At 36.8% G+C, this 24,901-nt stretch overlaps 1 protein-coding gene across 1 annotated transcript in view; it reads right to left on the bottom strand.

Annotated features, from left to right (window-relative positions):
* Positions 1 to 22,724, bottom strand: part of LOC145688432 (dual specificity tyrosine-phosphorylation-regulated kinase 2-like) — a 509,773-nt gene extending 487,049 nt beyond the window's left edge. Inside the window, exon 1 of the mRNA XM_081762660.1 lies at positions 20,508 to 22,724. Within this exon, the coding sequence (XP_081618786.1) occupies positions 20,508 to 21,542 (1,035 nt within the window). The 5' untranslated portion in view covers positions 21,543 to 22,724. The remainder of the gene's footprint in view (positions 1 to 20,507) is intronic.
* Positions 22,725 to 24,901: the final 2,177 nt, after the last annotated feature.

The following is a 24,901-nucleotide window of genomic DNA, read 5'->3' as shown; positions in this document are numbered from 1 at the left end:
AATGGACAATTTAGGTCTGAATATAATACAAATATTATACGGAAATGGAACGTGACAAGCCACAAATGTGTGTTCATCAAGATTTTACTAACACTTACACATTTACGAACATTTTTCGTTTTTTGGTTTAACCATTAAAAAAAAAAAAAAAAAAGTTGGCTTAAACCATCCAATCCTGCTACTGCATGTAAAGAGTCTGCAGAAATATTCACAGCTATGATACTACTGAAACCGTAAGTTTATTGGGGGTCCGAAAGTTGAAGTTTGAGATTTTGAGGCCATTGTTGAACCGTAATATCTCAGCAAGGCAAAGTGATAAAAAAAAATAAAATAAAAAAAAAATCTGCTTAGGCCACAAAGTAATTCTGTATGTGAATGAACTATTGCAAGAAAAATCAGGACTGGTATTACGTGGAGAAAAAAGTGAGGACATGGTAAACATGCGAAGAAAGCACGTGCGTAAAGATGGTCGTAGCCCGGAAAAATTTAAATGTTTGGATATTTTTCATGCTAGATCTCAAAAACTACGTATGGCTCAGCAATTAGGCCCGCTTTCGTTTGCGATACGTTGTGCAAAAGCTTTTAGCACTTTGCCCAGATGAGATATTACGCTCTAGAAGTGGCCTCAAAATCCCAAACTTCAACTTCCGGACCTTCACATATCTACGGTACCAGTAGTATCAGAGCCGTGGATACTTTTGCACTCTTTACATGCAATAGTCTTCAACACAAAACTTATGACCCCCCCTCCACTTTATGCCATTTCAACATACAACCTCTTTGAAAGTGTAATTTTCTGTACTTTTTCTGGTTATATCATATATCGGTTTGCAACCCAGCATATTTATTTATAAGCAAGAGTACATATTCTTCGTATATTTTAGCCTCTCCTCTAAACATTCGTTTTTGTTTGGTGTTTGTCTAATTCGTACATTTTCAGTAACTGTAGATTTCGTACAGTTGCTCAAACAGTTCGGTACATACAACGTGAATAGTGTTATTGACCTTCTCATACACAAGGTTCATCACACTCAATTTTATATATATATATATATATATATATATATATATATATATATATATATATATATATAATTCTCGGAGATGGTCGAGTAACCGGCTCTGGACCACTTCGTATGGATTGACCCATACATATTATATATATATATATATATAGCTTCAAAAACAACACCGACACAGTTTGACACCAAGATAAGACAAAAAGTATAGACCAATCTGGGTGCACAAATGCTTCCTTTCGGAGTTATAAGCTGCCGAAAACATGAAAAAAAAAATAACTTTAAAGGTCCATAGCTTCAAAAACTATGGGACCTATTGTAGTCGGTTCAAGACTTCACTTAGGAACTAATATGTGCTCTATCCATATACCCATGTTTCAAAATTTTGATTTCCTCACGCAGCAATTTTCTAGAGGGGGTTTGACTACGGGCATATAATTTGAAGTATTAACCAACTACATGAATAAAAATTGTTGCGGAAGTACTGCAGGATTGTGAAACTTGGATATTTGGATAGAGTACATACTAGTTCCTAAGTGAAGTCTGGACCCGAGCACGGTAGTTCCCATAGTTTTGGAGCTATGGACCTTTAAAGTTCATTTTTTCATGTTTTCGGCAGACTGTAACTCTAAAAGGAAGCATTTGTGCAGCCAGTTTGGTCTATACTTTTTGTCTTATCTTGGTGTCAGGAATCACCTCCCAAATGTCGGTGTTGTTTTGAAACCAGTGGCGGCGTAAGGAAAACTGGAGCCCGGGGCCAGTGAAGTAGGTTGGGGCCCCTTTTTAAACAATCGTGATTTATACACTTCTACTTTTGACATTCATTTACATAATCATTCTTTCTCTTTGCTCCTCCCCCTTTTCCGTTGGTGTGTGTGTTGGGCTATATTAAACAAATAGGGCTGACATTCAGCATCCCTGTCTAGTTTTTAAATGCTTAGAACCGCCTTCAGGCTGGTATCTACAAATAAAACTGGACCACGGTTATCATTGAATATTTTTTTCCCTTTTTATTCATTTTTAAACAAAGGACACGATAGAAAAATGATTAGGGACACAAGCAGGCCAGTAGCCAGCCCAAAAATGTAGGGGGGGGGCGATCCAACAATATTATAGTTCACCACCATATTATAATTCATTTGCAAGCCTTCCGTGAACATTTTAGGGGGGCAGCAAAAATTTAGGGAGGCGGTCCCCCTAGATACGGGCCTGGATACAAGTGTAACGGAAACTACAACCCACAACAGAAATAACAATCTTAAGAACAAACAAAATGTAACAATCAAGAATCCAGAATTTATCCTACACCTATACTATCGTAGTATCAACGCGTACTGATAATACGGTTAAGAGACAAATTTACGTACAAAACGTAACAATAAGCTGACATTGCAAAAATTGCAAATAATAATATGACCGATTCGATTTTTAAATGTAAGCTCTATGTTTTCTAGAATACTTTTGTTCGGTTCTCGCCTTTGATGTTTCTCCTGCACAGATTTTCATATGGTTAAGTTTATTCATGGTTTCTCCCTTTGTCTGAATTTACGTTATATGGGTTTTATTTGATTAATTTTTATTCCTACAATTAGCCCCATTCACTTTAACATTTGGTTTCTCTCCAGTGATAATGTACGATCTATTTAGTCCCGCTGCTTTTGCCGAAATATCAATGAATAGTTAAGCACTAGAATATTTCTCTCCTACTTGTCTTTTTTACTATTGTTTCCCGATTTCGCACTTGTTTTATATTTAATAATTCCGCCATGTTTATGTTCTGTCACTTATGACTATTTCCATTACCATTTACTAACATACTTAGTATTAGAATATATTATAACAAAAAAAAAAAAATCCTGAATATATTGAATAATTGGGGATATTATAGATTAAATATGTGAGCACAGAATTCTACTATGGGTTATTCCATCCTACTTTTCATTACCACCTATCACCAGTCAATTGACAAATCTTGACAGTTTTTTATTACTCTTTTGGTACTTTTGGGGGCGCGGTGGCTCAGTGGTAGAGTTCACCCCCGGTGCTTGGGGTCCCGGACTCTGTGGTGGACAAACATCGTGCTTGTGGGTTTTCTCGGAGTTTGCCTCCATTTCCTCCCACTTCCTTCATTCCACCTTTTCATTCATTTCTCATCATCACCGTCCCCTTTAGCTTAACCGGCATAACCGTGGGACGTAAAACAAAGATTTCATTTTCTTTTGGTACTTTTGTATTTTTGTTGCCTTTACTTGAAACATGAAACTACTTTCGACAGTAGTTCCGCTACCATATTAGCCTATGTTCCATCAACATTCAGAATGATACCTTCCTTGCTTTGGTAGCACCGAAAGTCTCAACTATATTATCAAAATTCAGTGGATGCTATTTCATTTTCGATAGAAAGAATGGCTAGATTCTTGAATCTTTCCTGGCATTGTGGAACGCAAGTATGATTTTATCAATTTCGTTTTGGTGAAAAACCTTTCACATGATGCGACAGATGCGGGCAGTGTTATCAAAATCTGAAGGGCGATTCCCAAGCTTTAGTAAATTTCAAGCCCCATTGAAGATATATATTTCATGATACATTGTGGTGAAAAGTCAAGTTGTTCTTTAGCTTTCTGAGCACACCTTAGTGAACGGATTAAATCCTTACTATCCTGAAATAATAATAAGCCCGTCATTCGGGTAGAACAAAGCCAAATCAGAGCAACATGCTTTTAGTCTTTCCTCACTCTCATAATCTCGCTGCTGCACAAAGTTGGCGATAGAATACAGGAATCCAAATCTGTCGTTCAGGTCATGCATCTGAGTGAAGTGATCATTTGTTGTCTCATCTCATCTAGAATTTCATTGATAGAGCGCTTTACTTCGGCCTGTGCAGTCAGAGGTTTATTCTTTGCTTCTCCAGGCATGCATCTCCTTCTACTGTGTGTACCCACAATTATGTTCCATGCCCTGCAACTTCTTTCAGCTGTGGATATGATTTCCTTGTCCAGCTCAAGTCTCCAGATATTAATGGTGTTAACCAGGCTCTGTAACTGAATAAGAGTTTGATTGAAACTCATATCCTGAGATTGAAGCCATTTTTGAATCCGATCAATATATGAGAGATTTGCAGACCACAAATATAATAAAGCGATGAAGTTAAATGACTGGATGTTTGCAAGAAGACCAGCATCTCGTATAGTATCAAGCGTTTCAATCGAAGTGTCACGCAGATCTTCCAACGGATCAATTACTTCATCCAATTGACTAGAAACTGCCTTTAAAGCTTCTGCTTTTGATCTCCATCTAGTGTCATTTTCACGTTTCAGACCAATCTTTACGTGATTTTGCAGCACATTCCATCGGTGAGTAGATCTAGAGAAGAATACCGAGAAACGTCCCATTGCTCCCAACAAAGTCACCGCCAGAACGTTAACGTGCGCAGCATGTAAGCCACAAAGTTCAATAAATTATTGTTACAAGGAACGAAAATGGCCAAAGGACATATTCCTTACCAAAGTTTGAACTCCAGAATATTGCCCATCCATTGTAGCCTGATTATCACAAGACTGGTCTCTGGAATTTTAGTACCAAGCCTATCACATTGAAGTTTCTTCAGTATTTCAGCAGAAATACTCTCAGCAGTCTTTCCTTCGACAGAAATGAAATCAATAAATGTTTCCCGAACTTGAACAGAACGTTGTATATCAACAAATCGAATGATTTGTGACAAGTGTTCCATATGAGAACAATCAGGAGTTAAATATAATGCTGAAGTATTTTGATTATTTGAACACTTGTTTTCTTATTGAACATTTTCTTCACTCTAAATTTGTGGGCTGAAATGTAAATTCATACGCCAAGAAACAAGAGCAGAAATGGGGAAACCAGCTAAGCAAAAGGGTTTCGCTCGCTGAAAATTCGACTTGTAAAGGACAAAAGAATAAAGACAGAAGGAAAACAAGTGAATCAGCGGCTATAGCGTTTGCACCAAAGAGCTTTTAATTAGGAACAGAATGCTGGTACCCTAATAAAGCATTATATACGTTGATCCTTTCTTTCTACCCTTCTCTTGAACTGATATATGGATAAATAAATAAACAGTGATAGTTTAGGAAGCAGGCCAGCAGACGGGGTCCTATTACTTGCATCATAAGACCTTAAAATGTAAATAACACAATATACTTTGACATTCATTATATTTTAATCTACACTCAGCGTTTCCTTTAAATTTCTCGGAGGTTATTGAACAGAGTGAAACTTTTATTTTATTCATATTTTAATCCACATACATCTTTTCCTTTTTAATTTCTTTGGTGCCCCAAGAGAGTAAAATTTTTATTTTATTTATTTTTCACCTACATTCAACTTTAAAAAAAAAATTCTTGGGGGCCCCAAGAAAGTGAAACGTCTGTTTTATTTTTTCACCTGCATTCAACCTTTTCCTTTAAAATTCTTTGGGGGCCCCCAAGAGTATGAAACATTTACTTTATTTTTCCACCTATATTCAGAGCTTTTTCCTTTGAATTTCTTTGGGAGCCTCCAAGATAATGAAACTTTTATTTTATTTATTTTAATCTACATTCGGTTTTTTTCTTTAAATTTCTTTCGGGTCCCCAAGAGAGTGAGGCCCGAAGTTTATAGTTTGTTTAGCTTGTACGGAAATCCAGCACTGATTAGCTTTATTAGACAGATATTTCTGTTGTTTCATCCGTTATTTGGTGTAATATTGATTGACAATTAATTACGCTTACATTTAGGGAAGGTGTTGATTATAAACCTTGACGGCTCTTGTACGGTTCATGCTAACAAGGTTCCTTAGTAATTATTTTTTACCTACCGCCGGGGCCCCCCACAAAGTGGGGCCCGGGGCGGAGGCACCGCTCGCCCCGCCCTTACGCCGCCACTGTTTGAAACACCCTATATATAGAATTAAACGTCTAAATGGAATACTGTTTCCTACCCTGCCAGAACTCAACATTTCTCCTTGTCTTTGCCGATCTGCTAGTATCGAAAGGTTGAAAACTACTACCGTAATCTAGGAGTAAAAATCTTTGAAGTGAATCATACCAGATCTTAACCTTTAGCTACAAAACTGTATAGAGCGAATATCAGATAATCCGTTCTACAACCAGCAAATTAACGAAGCTCCAACGAAATGAAATGAAATCTTTGAGTTTTACGTCCCACGGTTATGCCGGTTAGGCTAAAGGAGACGGTGATGATGAGAAATGAATGAAATGGTGGAATGAAGAAAGTGGGAGGAAACGGGAGAACCCCGAGAAAACCCACGCACACGGTGTTTGTCCACCACAAAGTTCACTTGGCGGGAGCAGGGTTTGAACCCGGGACCCCAAGCACCAGAGGTGAACGCTCTACCACTGAGCCACCGCGGCCCGAAGCTCCAACGAACTCAGAATTAACACACCATGGAAATGGACTATTGGCGAACTTATTACAAACGCTTCTTCTAGTAACACCAATAATTTCCAACATAACTTCATAAGTTACTCCACTAACATGACTGTTTTCCCGTCTTCGCGAGGCGTAATTTCTAGGCGAATCATAGATTCACAAATCCTCTAATCAACAACACACACACAAAGGCATAAATTACTATGTGCATGTATTCTAATATATGTATTTTTCTGTGCCCGTTCTTTAAATCATTCCTTATGCATTAGAGGCGTTAATCAGACATTACAAAGGTACAGATATTAATATATTTAGGTCATACAAATTAGAATATTTAATTTCTCTCATAACAGTAAAAGCAAACACATACTTCTGATATTTAAATGCATTCAACTATTTCCAAATCTCAGTCAACTTCAACTGCACACAATCTATTGCCTCCTCTCTCATTTAACTTCACAAGACTTGAATATGTCCGTAACTAGTTCAGTCCTCGGCATGAATGAGCCCTCAAATAACCCGAGTATTGCTTTTGATCCTACTTTAAGCAGTGGATTCGGCCTCATAAACCTCGATAATGAAAGTAGATGTCACAATAGAATCAATCAAAAGAAGCATTCCTATCGCACAATTTCACAATTGCACTCTCATCATCAAATTACTATCAACGTGGGTGAATTAGGCCAACTCCAGCTAGATTTGATTGGTGATGTTAGTTACCTCAATTCATTCAACTCCCGTCAATGATGGATCTGAGACCAAAAATACTCAAAGTGGTCTGCAACAAATACTCAGCCTCTGCTAAGCTTCACATTTGGCACAAATTATCAAATACATTTCCTCCTGAACTTCAGGACATCTGGCCACTTCATTCCACATCACATCCTTTAATTTAGCTAGAAAGCAATTTTGGTGCCTCAGTCTCATGTACCGACAATGACAATGAGGAAGTCTCAAGCCCTAGAGATGTAGAAAAACGACTTAAAGAAAAACCGCAAAATATTCGCTTTGTTCTGACATTGTATGATTTTCTTATTAAAGTACAACCTTTCGTTTTTCATAGTGGATTCTACAATTAAATAAGCACCTTTACAACATTCAGCACTTGTGAGTACTCAGTTCAGACCGGAGCTGACTATCTTGATTGGTTTTCAGACTGGTATTTCATTAGTTGCTAGTAAGTTATGCAACACAGTATATCATTAGTGTCATGTCGGTTGCCTAACCAACATATCAATTGTTTCAAGATATACATCTTGTCATATATTATTCACAGGTTGCGTAAATTCAAACTGGCAGACAAGGAAACAATTCTATACACCGAGAAACAGGTAAAAAAAAAACATTTCTTCTTTGGTATAAAATTTCACTCACATCTCGTTATCCGTTCAGAAAACACTATTCTGAGTTTCAAGTATTCTAATAGAACCTAATATGAGTTCAGTTTACAAAACTAAAGCCGAAAAATATACTTGTTCCACATATGCCCCTACATAAAATCTGTATACAGCTCCGAAAACATGTTAGTAGCTGGAATCTTATGCATAAATTCTAAATGATAATTTTGTTCCCCAAACTTTATTTATATATATATATATATATATATATATATATATATATATATATATATATATATATATATAATTATTTTCTTCGTTTTTTTTTCTTTCTTTAGAATACAGTAATGTTCTCTCGTGTTACAGTGGAAAAAGAAAGGTGGATGTAGTGTTATCGCCCTTAGCAAGGTGGAAGTACTATGATTAAGGCAAGCAAATGACGGAAAAAATCAATGGAATGTGAATGTGGGAGGAAACGGAAGTACCCCGAGAAAACCCACGAACCCCACCACTAGACCCCTGAGCCACTGAGCCATCGTACCGCTCTAAATGACTGAATAGTGAAATAAACATTTGCCAATAACTGCAGCAATGACTACTGTTTGACAATATTCCGGCATCTGAGGTGACAGCGATCTCAGTTAAAAGAAAAAAAAAGGAGGGGTGACTATCATAAGGAAGGCAAGGGAACTGAAAAGATGCAAAAAGGCCAAGGAAGAAGCGTGTCTAGTATAACACAAATTTCAACTCTTCACAAATAATCATAATCGTAGCTAATGACAGGATTATGTTTTTTTTTTTTTTTTTTTTTTTTCAATATTCAACATTGTGTATATTATACCAGACAAGAAAGAAACTGATAAAACAGAAATTTCCAAAGGGCACTTTCCTGTTTACCGTTTTTCTTTGTGTATTATGTACACAAAAGATATCAGCAAAACCAACCTAAATGTCAGCAATGTTGACTCATTCAAGAAGAGTTGAAAGCAGGTAAACAATATGAGGTAGGAGATAAACAAAATGCTATCGTTTGGTATAACATCTGTTCACAGTACTTCTATTTAAAAAAAAAAAAAAAAAAAAAAAAAAAAAAAAGATAAGAACGCTACGAGCCAATATATCTGTCACGAGCTGATGTGCTAATATCGTAACATGTAACACACATAGGCAGCTTCAAAAGTTTAGAAGCCAACAACTACTTTAAATATGGCGGTATACTTTTCTTACTTTCTGAATTCATCAATACAATTATATTTCGTTCTACGCTGATCATAAATGCCCTTCAACAATTTAAGCAATCAAATGTCACGCTACAAATCAAGTACTCAACACATACACATGCAAAACTGTAATCGTACTAAAATCCTCAATTGTGTTGTAATTTCTGTGCTCAATGAACTAATCATGGAAATATTACTATAGAAACAAAATACCCGCTCATTGTGTATATGCATACTTTTAATGTGAATGCTCCTCGCAGACAAGTAACACTTCTGTCTCACAATTAATACTAACTAAAGAAATATTATCTTCGCGGAAAATAATACGATTCGCCACCTACCACCAATACACTTGTTCTCAGAAACGGAACAAAACGAAAAAGACTTTTCAAATATATACATATATTAAAGTTTAATAAGACCAACTGGCCGCAAATTGCCTTCGACTTGTGAGTTGAAGACTACTATATCGTTTGAAACCCCAACCTCACAGAGAATAATTCCAATATCTTATAATAAACTACGAAATCCATGTCAAGTGAATTTACACTCACTCACTCATTTTTTAAATACTATCCAGACGCGTAAATCTGCTAATGTATTTGAAAATTTAACTGTATATCACCGCGTAAGCTTAAGATATGGACTACAGCTTAACGTGCATCCAAGCCACACACATCAAATTCGAAAATCTTTCAGTTTTACGTCCCACAGTTATGTCGGCTAGGCTAAAGGAGACGGTGATGGTGAGAAATGAATGAAATGGTGGAACGAAGAAAGTGGGAGGAAACTGTGTTTGTCCACCACAAAGGTCATGGAGATCGAACCCAGGACCCTATGCACCAGAGGTAAACACTCTACCACTGAGCCACCGCGGCCCCTACAAATCAAATTCGAGTCCTCTGTACCGAAGGTGGGAACATTCATAATTAAGGCATAACGACGATTGATGTATGCACACAGGTAAGGTCAGTAAGCAGGAGATATTAAAAGGTTGAGAATTAAGTCGAAAGAAGAAAAGATATTTTCTTCGTCCTAATATTCCATGTCCTAAATGTATACTGTTCGTCAAAACTCGCCAAAATAACCACACTTTGCGAAAACCTTAGAGGTACCCACTTTAACATCCCTTTACTGGTCCTATATATTGTTCTCTCTTTCAATAATAATGAAAACAGTAGGAGACAACTAGTACCCTCCTTATGGAAATTATGAAAATGGACTTGGTAAAATGATTCATTCAAAAACAGATACTGAATAACGAAACATGCTAAACTGCACCAATTAAACTTGCAAGCAGTGGAGTCTTAAAGAATGGTCTACTCAAATTATCTCGAAAAGCTCATATCTCAGCCGTTTACGAAATAACTCCATAAATGTACAGACTGTTATATATATATATATATATATATATATATATATATATATATTATAATAAACACGAACACATTATGTTATTAAAATGCATGTGACAGCATCATCTGTCGGACAGACATTCCGAGCAAAGGAAACCTCTCTCACACTTCATTTTCACTTGCGTAACATTGGCCTCAAAGACTCAAACAAGAAACCACCAAAAACACAATGTATTTTCGTACTTGACCTACTGTAGATAACCAAGTCGCTATTCACTAGAAACAAACTACCATTAAACTATCTTATAAACTAATATGCCATGTCTTTAGTACTTCGTTTTGTTCCTTTACGTAAAAATAAAGCTGTTGCCAGAAATTTGTATCCAAATGACTACGAGATGAGAATTCTTTAAGTGATTCTACCGCTCCAACACAAACTTCGTATAAACATATAAATTATTTGACGTCTCAAATCTAAGATATTGCGCCTTTAATGCTTTGTTTTTTTATTTTCATTATTTTTTACACTGTATTTCTGGGTGTAGGAAATAATCTGAGAAACTTATGATAGAAGCATGGAATCCGAGATGCCAGTCATATAGCCATAAATATTCAATTTTAATTTAGTGAGTGAGAAACTCAGTCACATTAATAAATAATTATATATATATATATATATATATATATATATATATATATATATATATTATACTGGCGTCTCTGACGTAGAAAACGTGTCCCCCCATTTTTTTTCTTTTAGAAGATGAAATTGATTAATTCTGATCTATATGGAAGAAGTGAAGAGAAGCAGAACATGTGAATTTATGTGTTTTGTTAAATATTATGTTGGTGTTACTGAAATGTGTATTTGACGTGTGTCACTTTTAAGAAAATACATATGTAATTATTTAAAAAGTTACATTTCTTCGTGGCATTGTCAATACTATGAAGATACAACATACAAATGATATTTTCCTTAAGAAAGGTGGATATGTAGCTTTACTAATTACCAGAAAATCTAGTGTGGGTCGTATATGAAAACGGCGACAAGCTGGATTTCTTTCGTTCACCTGCAAGTTTACATACAAGCACAGATCCATCACTGTGTTCAAAACAAAATCTACTCTCATCACTGAATATAATAACATTTCGTTTGCCTTGACAGAGTATTCTCTACCGATATATATCAGAGAGCATAGAATTCCAGTAAGTGTCTCGAATACAGGTACTAAAGAAGCTTACGATAAAAGATCAACGATTCGGAAAAAAAAAAACTTACGTATGAACTAAGTATTTAAAGTTGGAATACTGCAAATGATATAGGATGACGAAATGGGAAGAGGTATTTAATAAAATATTCATTTCCCAATAACATCATTTACGAGTATTATCTAGAAGAGTATCCAATAAGAGTTTGATTGGGAAACTTCTAGGAGGTAGAAGAACTAATGATGAAATGGTCATTACCGCAGAATATGAATCGAAAATTAATATGATGCCAAAGAACATAAGGAAAAGCTCTGAAAATAATATGAGATGAAAATTAAATATGAAAAAGATTAAAACAGCAATGGGCAGATAAATGAGGCTGTGATGGATGTCTGAGCAAGACAGTAGATTAGATGCCTATTGTAGTATCTACTTAGTATTATTAAGGGGGGCGCGGTGGCTCAGTGGTAGAGCGTTCACCTCTGGTGCTAGGGGTCCCGGGTTCGATCCCAGCCCCCGCCAAGTGAACTTTGTGGTGGACAAACACCGTGCTCGTGGGTTTTCTCGGGGTACTCCCGTTTCCTCCCACTTTCTTCATTCCACCATTTCACTCATCTCTCATCATCACCGTCTCCTTTAGCCTAACCGGCATAACCGTGGGACGTAAAACTCAAAGATTTCATTTCATTTCATTTAGTATTATTAACGTAGTTATAAAATGTAAACTTTAAACAGAAACGGCGCGGAAAATGATGAAAAATTCTTAAGACGACTGTGATGAAGAGTATTGTATTGGAAGAAGCAGAAATGTTGAATTACGAGAAGACAGCATAAAATACTCGAGGGCTGGAAATTTGTACTTTGAAGTGAACGTAAAATTTGGAACAATGAACCAATGAGATACATTCGGAATTATGAGTAAAAAGAATATAATTGGAAGTAGTAAAGAAGATATTAAGATATTGTTGGATAATAAATTATATTCGGAATGACATGTAGGAGGTATGGTAAAAGGAAAACAAGGTAGGTAGAGAAAGAATAAATGGATAGTATTAAGAGCATAACAGCTATGGCAAGGCGAAGAAGTTACCTAAAAACCATATTGTATGTAAACTTAAATTTTTGGCAGTAATGAAAGGAAATTATGGTGAATGGGTGAGCTAAGTGACTTCTTCACTACTGCACTAAACCTAAGAGCAAGGCTCTAAAATTCACGTTTTCAGTTCCAAACAATATGTCTGGTTCGCACAAAAAGCATAGGCTGCTGGATGTTGCACCTTATTTTTACGTAGTTTCCCTCCCTTAATTATCTTTGATCCATTTAGAGTTCAAAGTTCAGAAACTTAAAAAAAAAAAAAAAAATGTAAGTCTCTCTCATTATAGCTAATACAAGTCAATGTAAAATATCATCGTAAGTTCTATATGCAGCTCACGACTTTGGAAACATCGGAAACTAATGAACAACAAATACTGGTGGAAATACGTCATGTTTAACCTATCAATTGTATTGGTACAAGTAGTATCAGGATCCAGTTAGCTCATAATTTTGACGTAAATTCAGTTGGGGTTTAGTAGCCTTCTAGTTGTCTCGTCTCCCTCCCCCAATTTTAACTTCCCAGAGACGCATATATATATATATATATATATATATATATATATATATATATATATATATATATATATATATAGTTTTAGGGACTCCTCTTGTGTAAAATATGGCCAAGTACAATGGAGCATCAACTCACAGGGCTCCCTTTAAAAAGAAGGCCGGCTTTATCCACGCGGTTTCTGCAACCGCCACGGTCTGAAAATTCGACCGCTGGTTGCTACGATTCGCGGCGGTTGGACAGTTTCTATTTACACTGTATCAAATGGGACACTTTAATCCACAAGGCTCACGCTGAAGACTAATTTGATTCAATGCAGCTATAAAACGCGGCGCTCGAGCAACCGGAATCGTAACTGCTTGGATAAAACCGGGCTATCCCGTGAATAGGATAAAAATAATATCCAAACGTCGATGCGAGCACAAAGCCCATACAAAAACTCAAGAAGTGGTTCAAATTACCTTAAGCAATAGGTCCGATCTCATAACACCAGTGCTGTGAAAGGCTGCTAACGTCTATCAATAAACTTAATGCATATTACATGTCACAAGCGTCTATTTACCTTTACGTACTAGTACTACTGTAGAAAAGGAAAGACTGAACAGACAAAATCTTTCCATTGTTGAAACTCAACGCGAAAAAAAAAAAAAAACGTACGATTTTGGCGTCATATTACAAAAGTAATAAATAGATGCACATATGAATACATTGTCCTGCTTACAACATTTTTTTAACAGTTTCCTGTTCCTAGCTACAGTATATTTCCTTTTCCTCTCATTCTAACAACTTCCAGTCACGTGACATTTGGTACACTGACTTCGCTAATAGTTTCCTTGCTCAAACTTTTCCTCTGGAAACAAAGCAAAAACGCCAGAAACAATGTAAATTCAGGCAGAAGATTGGAGTTAAAACGTTATTATTTCGAGGGTTAAATAAAATCAACAATTTGAAATGCCAAGTAATATATACAAGAAGAACTATGTGAACTTCGTTGAAAACTGGACTGTTATTCTGCAGAAATTCAGAGTTATCACCGGAATATGAAACAACTGACAGTTTTGTTGTAATAAGAGACGACAAAACACACGACTCGGCTCACGTATCCATAGCCATAAACACGATTCTAAAAATACTCGAAGAAAAGCGAAAATATAGGTTATACAAAAAGGTTCGAATACGTGAGCTCCCTCGTGGCTAAGCGGTTGGCGTACGCGCCTTTGGCGTGGAAGACCCGGGTTCGCTTCCCGGCGGGAGCTCATGTGGTTCGGATTCCACGTTAATCAGTAGGTCCACGTTTCATATAGCCTCGCTACTGAACAGGCCACTAAACTAAAATCAACTCAACAACGTGAAAATAAATGTTTACAATTTCCCAATCAGTGATTTCTGATGGTGCTGCATCCCACTTTAAAAATCGCTTTCAGATGTTCGAGATGCAGACAGGTCCGATGAAGCAGTGTTCTTGCAGTGAAACCGGCCATGCAACGGTCTTTGCGACGTTATTGAGGGGAAGGGATGTAAGAATGTAAAGAATGTGACAACGCGGCATAACCTTAGGCAAAAACAGATACACAGTATTAAAACCGCAGAAGAATTCATGAGTATAGCGCAAGTACAAACTCTGGATATTACTCTCGCTTCGTTGCCTGGAACTGAATTCGACAACTTCCGTGGGGAAAAAAAGCAAGAATGGGAAAGTGTGCGACTGGTAACTGGTATTCAACGAAGTCACTTTTGGCTTTCAGAAAATGGCGAAATATTTATGGCAGTAACGGGTCACCATGAACTAACTTCATGCTTCCCCCAAAATCGAGTTTCAAAGTGTAGATTTAAGAAGTCTGCAAGAAGGAACTTTTGTTACATACATATACGTATGATAACCAGTGGTGCGTAACAGAAATATTATGAATAAATCATGAATTACGTGAAGTTGAAGTGCTGTTTATGCTTCCACATGGACCTTCAGCAAGGTACAGGTTTCCAGAAGAGCATAATAGAAGTGAAAATAAGTGTTTTGTGACCATCGACAATGTGCTACTCAGGGGCGGATTTCGGAAGTGGGTTTTATTTATATATAAAATAAGAAAGTTGCTTTTTCTGGGGGGGAGGGCGATCGTCCCCCTGGATCCACCCCTGGACGAGTTGTGAGTGCATCAACACCTATTGGAGCATCTGCACGGTTACATGCTATTAGCGAAGACACCCAGCAAGCAAATGATTGGTCCATGTGAAAAAAAAAAAAAAAAAAAACAGTGAAATTATGTTTCCGAAGACCATTCTAAGTAAGCGAACTTGAAACTTGTGTGTTTCATCATCGTAATTTCCATCTCAGATTACTTCGGAATTATTAAAAAAAAAAAGGAGAAAGCGGGAAGGCTCATTTTACTATTTCAGAGAGCCTTCTTGATCAAAATAATGAAAAAAACAGTCAAGAAAATCTTTTATTCTTCATTTAATGAATGTGAACCACAAACATCATCAAATCATTGCACTTTTATTGTTTCCAGTGTTGCTAACTGTGACATCAAAGTTAACGAAACTTCGCTAACTTCAAAAGGTTGTAGTTAATTCATGAAGCATTGGTCGAGAATGGTATTTGGTGTGTTCATTATTCATGTAAAGTTAAACCATCTGACAAAATTTCAGAATTTTGAAAGATGGTGTTTTCGAGAAAACGGCGCCCAAAAATGGCGATTTTTGAAAATTTTACAATTTCTCGAATTTTTTGCGCCAAAACGGTTGCACACAGAAGCGATACAATTTTTTTTTTATTCGGAAAGCGGGTAACTAGGTCTTACCAACCGTGAAATCAGACTTTCGAAACGGAAGTGCTCGAAAAAAAAATCGCAAACTTCGGCTGTATCGCAAATCGCAGATAAACTGACGTTCATTTATTAATTTATGTAGAAAAAGATACGCATGCGCAAACCGAACTATAATAAAATAAAGTTTATTCATATCCATATGTACATACCACAACAAGAATTATAACTCTACCTGTCTCCATAGCTGAATGGCAGGGCTCCGAAGTTGACCATTTTCCACGTCTTCTACAATTCATAAATTGTACTCCCCGTCTTTGATGACCCATTAGTTGGCGGGATTTTTTTTTTTCTCGACAAGACAAAAAATATGGGTCTCTTAAAAACATGTCTAGTTGCTATAAAAAAAAAGTTTGAACAATATCAGAAATGGTGATGGTACAAATTTATATGTTTTGCCTGAGTTGAAATGGAAGGCACCATATTATATATATACAGAGAGAGAGAGAGAGAAAGGGTGTTTCAGAAGGAAAAGACTATACTTTAGGAAATAGTATTATGGGTGATTCTAAGCAAAAAAACGTCCATTTGAAGATGGATCATATTCTCAATGGTTTGAGACCTATAGGTTGTGAACCATTTTTTTACCATATGCAGCTTATTCCTCACCCTGTAAATACTCTACTACAGTGAGACATGATGCATTTTAAAGGCGATGGAAAGTTCTTTCCAACAGCGTGCATCATGTGGCAATGGTGTCTTTGGGAGAGAAAGTAATTGAGATAAATTTAGGAAATAGTGATGCCCTTGAAAAAAGCAACTTTCCCCAATTTCCCTCAATAACTTCCCTTTTCAGGACACCACTGCCACATGTTGCATGTCGTTGAAAAGGCCATTCCATCACCCTAAAATGCGCTATGTCCCGTCTCTGCAGAATAACTACAGAATGAGAAATAAGCGACATAAGGTCATATTGTTCACAACTTATAGCTCTCAAACCGTTGAGAATAGACCATGTTCATATGAACTCTTTTGCTTCGAATCATCCATACTACTACTTGTCAAAGTACTGCGCTTTCTCCCTGAAACACATATATACTCACTCACTCTCTCTCTCTCTCGAGATTATATATATACATCTTTTCTGGAATTTTGTGGAAAACAAGTATCATCCACCTTTCTTTATGCTTTATAAATGCAGCAGGTGCCCAAACGACAATTTTTGTTTTGGATTTAAAATACACATAAAACCTATATTATTACTTTGTTCTATATTCCTATGTAGAGTGGGACCATGGTGGCTCAACGGCAGAGCGTTCACCTCTGGTGCATGGAGTCTTTGTGGTAGGCAAACACCGCGTGAGTGGGTTTTCCCGGGTTCTCGCGTTTCCTCCTACTTTCTTCATTCTACAATTTCATTCATTTATCATCACCAGCTCCCTTAGCCTAGCCCGGATAAACGTGGGACGAAACTGAAATTGTTGAAATTGACCCCCCCCCCAAAAAAAAAATAAAGTATTACAACTACAAAATCTGCAAGTCATGTTTGCTGAAAAAATATCCTTAGTGAATAGACATCAAACACTGTTAATAAGTTTACTTTTCCCCATGTGAAGTTAGCAATTAAACCAGAACACACACACACTATCAGTGTTTGGAGAACATAGTCGTCTTTATGACTCCATACTAAAAGCATCATGATTCTGGAAAATACACCAAACTAGTCCAAGTAACGCACAGACTTTGTAATATTACAAGAGTCTGTTACTTTAGATTCAGCATTTCTCCCAGAAAATCCTGTCCGTACAGTGGGTGGGAAAAAAAAAATGAAAATATAAGATCGAACATTGTGTATATATATATTTTATATCTGTAATCAAAATATATCTTCACTGCAGGCGGAGGGATGTAAATATCTATATAGGCTAATAAATAATATGTTGACTGCAACTCCAAATATTCTATTTTAAAAGTTATACAGCTTTAAAACATCGAAGAGGAAAGTTATAGTGTATGAATTTGAAATATTAAACATGCTTAAATCATTAGAAGCTATAAACTTACGCATCAAAACACACCAGAAAATGTCAAGGCGACAGAAGTCCTGTTCTTTGATTGATTTTAAAAAGAAAACCTTTAAACTTTCAATTTCTCGTGAACAAAGAACAAAATCGAAATAACACTTCAGATGAAAGATTCAGTAAACAAAATTAATATTAGCAGTGTGTGTTGGAAGAGACATTATTTGCTCAAACGGCCAGTAATAGAATTAACACAAAAACTTGTTTCGTTCGGCTGTCAACGAACTGCCAATGTCAGTGTACCACAAGATGACTACCAATAGCTTTGCCTTTTAAAAGCGTGTTGACAGCTTGTGCAAGACGACTCTGTGCCCACAGTTTCACGTGGAAGCAGTTAACGTTGTCAAAGAGTTTTGACGAAAGCATCCACAGAATGCATAACGTTGTTTACATAAATGGAAGCGCATGCACGCACTCAATGTTTAATATATACTTTGTGCTCTGTTTTATGTACACTTTTGCCACCATGTAAACATAATGTCCGAAACTGTTACAAATGAATTCTGAACCGAACACTGCGGTACAAGTAACAAATGCAAAATAAACATAAAAACTGAAGTGATGATTGAATAGATAATTAAGTACGAGACCAATGGCATTGGACAATACATACTCGCAAATCAATAACCTCTACTGTAGACCCCAAAACTTAAATAATATCAGTCTCTAGCGATACGGATATTGTCTGATATAATGTAATAACGAACAGGAAAAATAAATCTGGTTTCCTCTATAAGGATGTGTGTGTGATTGTAGACAGAAGTCAACATTCTACTCTCAACGTAATATACCCCGAGTTGATCTGCGGTGGCTGAGTGGTAGCGCGTTCATCTGAGATGCATGGGGGTTCCTGGTTCGACCACAGCTCGCGCCAAGTGGGCCTTACGGTAGACAAAAAGAGCATGCGATATTTGCTCGAATTTCTCCGTTGCCTCCCACTATTTTCTTTGTTTTATTATGTCATTCAATCTTATAATCAGCATCTCCTTCAGCCTACACGGAACAACAAGAGGACGTTACACAAAGATATTATTGTTGCTAACAGACAGTTCGGAAAATGGAGTCTCCAATCATGAAAAACTTTAATGTATTTTGTACTTAAAAAATAAACGATATCTCAAAGGAATACAAACTGCACAAAAGAAGGTGAGCATATTACTTTAAATTATTATATCTACAAGCACAAGTAAGATGTCACGGAAGCGGAAAAAAGAAAAAAAAATCATAAGACTATTTGCTTTCAATGCAATTAGGCCTATCTACTTTTGATACAAATGAGCACCTTGGCATATTATGACAGTCACGCATAAAATGACTGGGTTATCCCCTTTAATCTTCATAATACTGTCGAAATTGTTGCCATAAATAACCGGATAATTCGTTATACAATATTAAAAAAAAAAAAAAAATACAAGACAAAGAATCATATGAATACGGAAGACTCACATTTATCGTCATACTCCCGAAGCTAACACAAACGATGGGGAAGGTTCTAGAACACAGGTCCCCCCCCCCCCATATAGGTTAGTAGCTAGGTTGGTTTCTTTTTGTACCAAAGTTTAATATTTAATTCATACAGTATTGCCGAGCGAATGTCAGCGAGTGAAGGCGGGCTAGAGCCCCGCAGGGCCGTTATTTTCTGTCTTTATTACAGCTAAATGGGAACTGGAACCTGTGTTCTAGAACCTTGCCCAAATGATGGATACAACCCACAGTTTCTAATATAATGAATGAAGTTTCAGGGCAAACTAGTACACGAATAATTCAAATTCCATACCTCGACATCGACCCATCATTCTATAAATACGCAAAGAACAGCACTTTCCAACATAATACTGCAGAAGAAGAAAATCAGCCATTCAGCCAATTTTTGACTCATCCCGAATCTTTAGGTTCGTGTGTATCCTGAAGCAGTATTAAAACTCTCTTCTTTCCCGGAAACGGAACATCACTTCCTTATTTACTCTTTGAAATAATATGCGTATATTACTGATATAAGCCCCTCTATGTTAAAGATAATTCACAATGGAATGTATAAACAAAACGAAACTGCACGGAATGCCTTTCTACCTAACAGCAACAACGGCGATACCAAGTCAGAAAATACTTTCCCATGATCAGAAAGTAGCTGAAGTGAACTAAGACGGGATTTAGAAAAAAAAAAAAATCGTAACAAGGTAATTTTCATTCGAAATTCATTCACTTACAGTGCAAATGATTCGCGTCTTGGAGGAAAAAAAAAAAAAAAAACATACTTATTCAAACTTCATGCAATACAGCGGCCACATATTACTTCGCTGTAGAGCGTTACTATTATAAATGTATTGAACCATTCCGCCTAACTTTCCCACTCATCGATCTATCTAAAGTTACCGATTGTCTTTCCATTAAGCCGATCTAGTTCGTGTAATGAGTGCCAAAGACTTTATTCTCATTACCATAAGCTAATTCCCACCTCAACTCGAGAGATAAGAAAGTTAGAATTTTACAGGATACAAATAACAAGGGACTTACCTTTATTCCACTTCTCCCCTGTTGTTTCAAGAGTACATTTTCAGGTTTCATGTCACAATGAATAATCTTGTTCTTGTAGAGAGAATCCAAACACTGAAGCAAAGAATGTGCGAACTTCCTCACTAACTGTACACTAAAACCTTGAAACTTGTTCTTCTTGATTAACTCGTAAAGATTAATTGAGAGCAACTCAAATGTAATACACATATGACTTCGGAATGTGAAATTATCATACATATGGATGATATTCATCGTGTTATCCTTGTCTTGTTTCCTGAGGTGCTCCAGTATCCTTATTTCTTCCTGAGCCTGCCGATGAAATCTCTTCTCATTCCGCACCATTTTCAAAGCTACATGTTGGTGATTCTTATGATCGTAGGCCTTAACAACTTGTCCGAAACTTCCTTTCCCTATTACTTTCAGTACCTCATACCTATATGCAATGTGATCGTGAGGAATATGTATATAAGACCCTTGCTCGTTGTCATAGCCACAATTATTTGCTGTGCCGATTATTCCTGGCCTTTTCTTTGCATTCGCACCAATGAAATATATTTGGGGATAATTGAATATTTCATGGTGTTCGTACGGAGTAAGCTTATTCATGTATAATTTCATTACTTGTTCTGGTGTTGCTACCATTGTCTTGGGTTTTGCTGAGCTATTTTTGTTTAGCGTTGGGCTACTAGGAGTCTCAGAGGTTGCCGGACGGACTAGGGGCAACGACTGGTTCTGACTGTTGGGTTGGTTTGTGTTCTGAAGGTTTAGATTAGGTGGACTCTGCAGTTGATTGAAGCTGGAGTCCTCCAAAAGCTGCGTCACCTGCACCGTACCTAATTGTCCAGTCTTCAAAGTCCCGCTTGTTTGTGTCTTCAATGGTGGTAGATGGTTAGAATTCTCCGCAATATGAGGCAAATAAGCCTCGTTCGGAGTACTCGACGTCGCCCCATTGATGTTGGCTAGAAGAGACCGCGTTCGCGATAACGGCATGTCGATGGTAGACGGTACTTGTCTCACAACAGCTGCACTAGACATTCCCCATCAGATAAGAACGCACCACAACAAAAGTCCCGTCACCCACACTCATTAACACGCTTTGCTTATGCACTCTGGCTTTCCTTGCCAGCATCTAACCTCCGGGCTCCAAAGGATCTCGCATTTCACAGAACAATAACACAGTCGCAGCACAACACACCTCACTCTTCCGCATCCCACTCGCAGTCTGTTCCGCACATTGTCCGGCACTGGCACTGCCACAGCTATCACGTCACCGTCCTTCTGACGTCACGTCAAGAAAGCCAATAAGGTCTGTGCACCACCGTCGTCAGCTGATTCCTGCAAACAAAGAACCACGCTATGTTGTATCACACTGCTCAGAGGGCGTGAGCTCACTGATCTAAAGCCGGGACGAAAGCCAATGTGTTATAAGCCTAAACTTGTTGTCTTTAAGCTTGGTGCGCGAACAATATGGTCATCTCACTAATATCCGCCCTGCTCCCTTATGCGCATGCCTATTACTTTTCATGAGAGAGAGAGAGAGAGAGAGAGAGCAAAAAAGCTATTCACATACACCGAGTTTCGAATCCAGGTTATCAAATTTTTCTATAATACATGTCCTTAGAAATGCATTGTACACTACTTAGTTCACAAACAACACAGTCCTCGACCACAGTACATTAACAACTTTCCTTTATTGTTGTCAAAATTTCTTTCCAATACATTTCATGACTGACGATTTTTTGCAACAATAAAGTTAGATGAATGGTGAAAAATATTAGAAGAATTATCAACAGATTGAGGTTCGAATATTTCCCCTAGAACACACCGTAAATCTCTACACAATTCAACATATATTTCTTCATTTTCTTCTTCGAAGAGCCACCAATATCAAACAAAAAGAATCCAGAAAAAGGTAATCACCAAAGTTTCGTATTTTATCAGTCCACTAAAATTCTCTCCTTCTGACACTATGAAACAATCCAAGTCACACTGTAGGATCACAGGAGACGAACAAAAACATCTAGAAAATCACAAAATATTTCAGGAAAGGAAACATATTTCTGCACACGTTTCTGTAAGTAAACACTTGCAATGATGTTTAGTCGATCTTCATTTTAATTCATTCTCCAGAAAACTACACATATTTATTGCTCGTGTTCATATAGTTGCACGCACCCTTCCTGCTTTGCCCACTGTACACGCGCTTTGCATTGCAGCTCCCCGACAAGATTAACTTACCAGAACAGCGTTGCCTGCTAGCGGACAAGAAATTATCGTTTGTATCCTGGAATTATTGTTTTCAATTTATGTTATTTAGTTTTAAACAAAATTATTGAATCAATGATATAGTTTTATTAATTTATCTTTAACTAACGAAAAGTCCAGGTATACCATCAGGTTAATTTACACTGAAATGCATAATTTAAGGAAAGCGAGAGCAAGCTTCTATTACTTACATATTTTTTTTCAAGCCTTTGGGATAATTTAGTTATATATATATATATATATATATATATATATATATATATATATATATATATATATATATATATATATAACTAATTTTTCCCCCAGACTTGAAAAAACATAACAATAACTCGTAAAAAATAGTCCTTTTTATATAACATAATGCATACGCTCTTTAAGGCTGGGAGCGCGGTGGCTCAGTGGTAGAGCGTTCACCTCCGGTGCTTGGGGTCCCTGGTTCGATCCCAGCTCGTGGGTTTTCTCCGGGTTCTCCCACTTTCATCATTCGACCATTTCATTCATTTCTCATAATCACCGTTTTCTCTAGCCTAACCGGCATACTCGTGGGACGTAAATATTAAAAATTTCATTTCTCTTTAAAGCTGTTAACCGTCACAGTTTCGGGTTCAAATCAAGCAATACTGTGAGAGTGAATTGCCCTACCCCAGTGGCGGATGTAGTCTGGGGCCGGAAGGGTCTAGGCCTCTCAATTTCTGGAGCAACAAAATTATTAAAACTAATTTATATATTTTTGAAAGTTTATAGTGAGCGTTGCCTTTTGTTCTTTATTGGAAAACTTTTGAAACATTAGATGTAGTTTCAGTTGCAGTTTCTCTGTTATGCAATGCGTAAAACAATACTTGAGGTCCACACTATCAACGGCCAACCTAGACATAATATCCACCGGGAGAGAGTTAAGTTGGATACTTATGTAAGATCCATGAAAAATTGTAAACTTATGATAAAGATCATAGTTTGCGTTCTAGCTGCCCCCCTCCCCAAGTTTTTACCTTCTAGATCCGCCACTGCCCAGTCCCTTCCATTCTGACTAAAATATAAATTACAAGTTGTTTCATTTTTTTTAAAAAAAAATCTTATTTTCTAGATTAAGAGTTACTCTTGATATCTGTAATTGAAATTAGTGATTTGTAATGCGATGAAAACATTGAATGAAAAAAAGTCACTCGTACTATCACTAGTTTAGTTCAACTTCCTTATGACTTACAATTATTGGCGTTCACTCGTTCAGTGAAGGTGATCTCCAGTGGGAGCACATGACGCTCAAATTACAGGTTGGGCTGTAGGAATACGTCTCACACAGCCTCAGTGCTGAAAGAATAAGTATGTAAGAACACAATAAATAAATAAATAAATCTATAAGTAATAAAAAGTTAAAAATTTAATGAGTGTGTATGGGTCTGAGTTGAGAAAATAGTGATTGACCAGATTGAGAATCAACATTCAGTTTGAGGGGAAATTTATGGAACATTTCTAAATTAAGAAATACATTTTGATTTATATAGAACGTCTCTTTTTACATATGAAACCCTTGGGTTTGAAGTGAAATGTAATCTATATATTCTATTTGGTTAATTTTGTAGAGAAACAAGGCCCGTAGCTAAGGAGTGGTCATGGGAGGCTGACCTCCCATCCTGTGACCAGCTTCAGCCTTCCTGAAACTTTATATTGTTTGTTGTTAAGTACATTTATGTATGAGTGTGGTGTAAACTCAAGTTAGCCCCTAAAAAAATATTCCGGCCTCACCTATCTTGCTGTTCTAGCTACAGGTTTGAGAGAACCTGTAGACTTCTTCGTCAGACTGATGTGTTTCAAAATACAAAGTCAAACAAACATCACAAACTGACATTATTTTCCTTTTAAAACGTTGAACCCACGCGTAGGTAATTGGAAACCATTAGTAACACAAATTGCACATTAAGACTAACAGTGCTCAGCTGTAACTAGAGATCGAACCTGAACCATGCGTACAAAATACGGGCTACGCAAACTTTATAAATATAAATCTCAACGCAAAATTAACATATGTGGCAACTAAGAAACAAAAATAAATATTGATATATCAAATCATAATGTTCTGTAGACTGATGGAGACTGATTATATATGCGAGTGAGCGATAACAAAGAAA

This window comes from Thermobia domestica, chromosome 6, assembly GCF_964235325.1.
Source record: "Thermobia domestica chromosome 6, izTheDome1.hap1.1, whole genome shotgun sequence".
Taxonomy (NCBI): Eukaryota; Metazoa; Arthropoda; class Insecta; order Zygentoma; family Lepismatidae; genus Thermobia; species Thermobia domestica.
The sequence above is the reverse complement of the archived record's forward strand: the minus strand, read 5'-3'. Positions and strand labels throughout refer to the sequence as shown.